The 3,535-nt window shown below is 56.5% G+C and overlaps 1 protein-coding gene across 1 annotated transcript in view; it reads left to right on the forward strand.

Annotated features, from left to right (window-relative positions):
- TJP3 (tight junction protein 3) overlaps positions 1 to 3,535 on the forward strand; it is a 40,460-nt gene that overhangs the window by 19,121 nt on the left and 17,804 nt on the right. The window contains exons 12-14 of the mRNA XM_011967340.1: positions 1,639 to 1,747; positions 1,983 to 2,220; positions 2,910 to 3,121. Coding sequence (XP_011822730.1) covers positions 1,639 to 1,747; positions 1,983 to 2,220; positions 2,910 to 3,121 — 559 coding nt within the window. The remainder of the gene's footprint in view (positions 1 to 1,638; positions 1,748 to 1,982; positions 2,221 to 2,909; positions 3,122 to 3,535) is intronic.

Genomic DNA, 3,535 nt, shown 5'->3' on the forward strand with positions numbered 1-3,535 from the left:
GCTGGGACTACAGGCGCCCGCCACCGCACCCGGCTAATTTTTTGTATTTTTAGTAGAGACGGGGTTTCACCGTGGTCTCGATCTCCTGACCTTGTAATCCGCCCGCCTCGGCCTCCCAAAGTGCTGGGATTACAGGCGTGAGCCACCGCGCCCGGCCACAATCTTCTTGTTCATGTCATATGACCTTGTCCATGTGACAACCCTGTTATCAATGTCACAGTCTCCTTGTTATCAACATCAGGGCTTTGTCTGGGCCATAACCTCATTGCCTATGTCATGACCTTGTCTGGGTCACAATCCTCTTGTTCCTGACGTGGCTGTGTTGACTGCGTCATGACCGTCTCGTATGTCCTAATCGTGTGGTCAGGTCATGGATCATTCTCGTATGATCTCCATGTCCATGTACAGTCATTTTCTGTGCCACCACCCCCTATGTCTGTGTTGTGTGTGACCTTGCTTGGGTCCTGCCTTCGTAACAGTGTCATAACTACCTCCAGCCCTTCATCATCCCCCCATCTCTGTCCTTGCCTCATCTCATCCCCAGGCTATCTCCCCTGTCCCTTGCACAAGTTCACTCACCAAGTCGCACCCCCAGTTTGCTCTCATGACCTTGTTTGTGTCTTGACCTTGCAGTGTGAGTTGTGATTCGTGAGGGAGTCACAGCTCCCCACTTTCCATGTCCTCAGCCCACTGGCTGGGTGACAACTTGATGCCAAGTTGCCTGAGGGTCATGGTATTTTTTAGTGTATTTCTACTCAGTTTGCTTGTGGGATTCTAACCTTGACATCCATGTCATGACCCCGAGAGTAGGTGTCTGTGCCCACAGGCTGTGTCTATATATTGCTGTCCCTGTTATGACCCTGAGAGCAGGTGGCTGTGTCTGTATATTGCGTCCCTGTTGTGACTCTGAGAGCAGGTGGCTGTGTCTGTATATTGCGTCCCTTTTGTGACTCTGAGAGCAGGTGGCTGTGTCTGTATATTGCTGTCCATGTCACAACCCCGAGAGCAGGTGGCTATGTCTGTGTATTGCTCTCCCTGTCATGACCCTGAGAGCAGGTGGCTGTGTCTGTGTATTGCTGTCCATGTCACAACCCCGAGAGCAGGTGGCTGTGTCTGTATATTGCTGTCCCTGTCGCGACCCTGAGAGCAGGTGGCTGTGTCCATTGGCTGCGTCCGTGTATCGTTGTCCTTGTCATGATCCTGATGGTAGGCATCTGTGACCCACTGTGTGTCCATATATTGTTGTCCCTGTCACGACCCTGTGACTACTGTGATTATGTCTGAATTCTTTTGAGCATTTCACAGTTTCCACCGAGCTCCATGCCATGACCTCTGTTCCCATGTTTTGATACTGACAACCCACCATGACTTGGTTATCTGAGGGCCAGCGCAGTGCCTGTGCCCCTGTTTCTGTGTCAAAACCCTTGTATCCTTATGATGCCACCAGCTATCTGTGTCACACATCACACAGCCATAGGGTGATACCCCAGTCAGAAAGCCCTCCGGGAACTGCCGGGGCCCTTGGAAGCAGCTCTAGAAGCCATTGGGGCTGAGTTTTGCCCAGAGGAAGGTCCAGGATCTCATGCACGGCCAGGAGGTACCGGAGCTTGGTCTATAGCTGCGCCCGCTTTCTGGCAGGTGAATGACGTGCCATTCCAGAACCTGACACGGGAGGAGGCGGTGCAGTTCCTGCTGGGGCTGCCACCGGGCGAGGAGATGGAGCTGGTGACGCAGCGGAAGCAGGACAGTGAGTGCGCGTGGATGTGGGTGTGCCTGTGTGTGTCGGCGGGGGACCTGGCTGTGTGGCCTGGTGGCGAGTGCAGGGGTGTGGTTGAATCTGCATCTCTGCACCCTCCATCCCTCTCCCCAGCCCCTGCAGGGACAGTGCCCAGGTCTCCTGGGTGGGTTCCCTCCAGCCAGACCCACTCTCCGCAGGGGAGGGCTCAGATCAGGCAGCTCATGCGGCCTTCTGCTCTCCCCAGTTTTCTGGAAGATGGTGCAGTCCCGCGTGGGCGACTCCTTCTACATCCGCACTCACTTTGAGCTGGAGCCCAGCCCACCGTCCGGCCTGGGCTTCACCCGCGGCGATGTCTTCCACGTGCTAGACACGCTGTACCCGGGCCCCGAGCAGAGCCACGCGCGAGGAGGCCACTGGCTGGCGGTGCGCATGGGTCGTGACCTGCGGGAGCAAGAGCGGGGCGTCATTCCCAACCAGAGCAGGTGGGGACTGCGCACCCCTGCAGCGGGGCCCTTCTGCTTCAGCCTCAGTCTCCCCATTAGAAATGGGCTCGCTATCGGCCGGGCGCGGTGGCTCACGCCTGTAATCCCAGCACTTTGGGAGGCCGAGGCGGGCGGATCACGAGGTCAGGAGATCGAGACCATCCTGGCTAACACGGTGAAACCCCATCTCTACTAAAAATACAGAAAAATAAAAAGCCAGGTTGGTGACAGACGCCTGTAGTCCCAGCTACTCGGGAGGCTGAGGCAGGAGAATGGCGTGAACCCGGGAGGCGGAGCTTGCAGTGAGCCGAGATCTCGCCACTGCACTCCAGCCTGGGTGACAGAGTGAGACTCCGTCTCAAAAAAAAAAAAAGTTAGCCAGGCGTGGTGGCGGGCGCCTGTAATCCCAGCTACTCGGGAGGCTGAGGCAGGAGAATTGCTTGAACCCAGGAGGCAGAGGTTGTAGTGAGCTGAGATTGTGCCACTGCACTCCAGCCCACTCCAGCATGGACAACAGAGCAAGACTTTGTCTCAAAAAAACCCAAAATAATCATCATCATCTCATTTGCAGAGTCCCATTTGCCATACAAAGTGGCCCGTCCACAGGCTCCGAGGGGTAGGACGAGGATACCTTTGGGGCTGTGATGCTGCTGACCCCAATGCTCAGTACTGTCCCCTCTCCTCCCCAGGGCAGAGCAGCTGGCCAGCCTGGAAGCTGCCCAGAGGGCCGTGGGAATCGGGCCTGGCTCCTCCGCAGGCTCCAATGCTCGGGCCGAGTTCTGGCGGCTGCGGGGTCTTCGTCGAGGAGCCAAGAAGACCACCCAGCGAAGCCGCGAGGACCTCTCAGCTCTGACCCGACAGGGCCACTACCCGCCCTATGAACGAGTGGTGCTTCGAGAAGGTGGGGCCTGGGGTGGGAGGGGCCCTGGGGAGGCCTCACAAAGAGGTCCTGGTGCACCTGTTCCCTCACATCCAGCCTCTAAAAGGCACAGTCTTGGCCGGGCGTGGTGGCTCACACCTATAATCCTAACACTTTGGGAGGCTGAGGTAGGAGGATCTCTGAGGCCAGGAGTCCCAGACCAGCCTAGGCAGTAAAGCAAGACTACATCTCTACATCAAATCTATTTATTTATTTACTTTTTATTTTATTTTTTATTTTTGAGACGGAATCTTGCTCTGTGGCCCAGGCTGGAGTGCAGTGGCGTGATCTCCACTCACTGCAAGCTCCACCTCCCGGGTTCACGCCATTCTCCTGCCTCAGCCTCCTGTGTAGCTGGGACTACAGGCGCCCGCCACCACGCCTGGCTAATTTTTT

This window comes from Mandrillus leucophaeus, unplaced genomic scaffold (genome assembly GCF_000951045.1).
Source record: "Mandrillus leucophaeus isolate KB7577 unplaced genomic scaffold, Mleu.le_1.0 Scaffold8, whole genome shotgun sequence".
Classification (NCBI taxonomy): Eukaryota; Metazoa; Chordata; class Mammalia; order Primates; family Cercopithecidae; genus Mandrillus; species Mandrillus leucophaeus.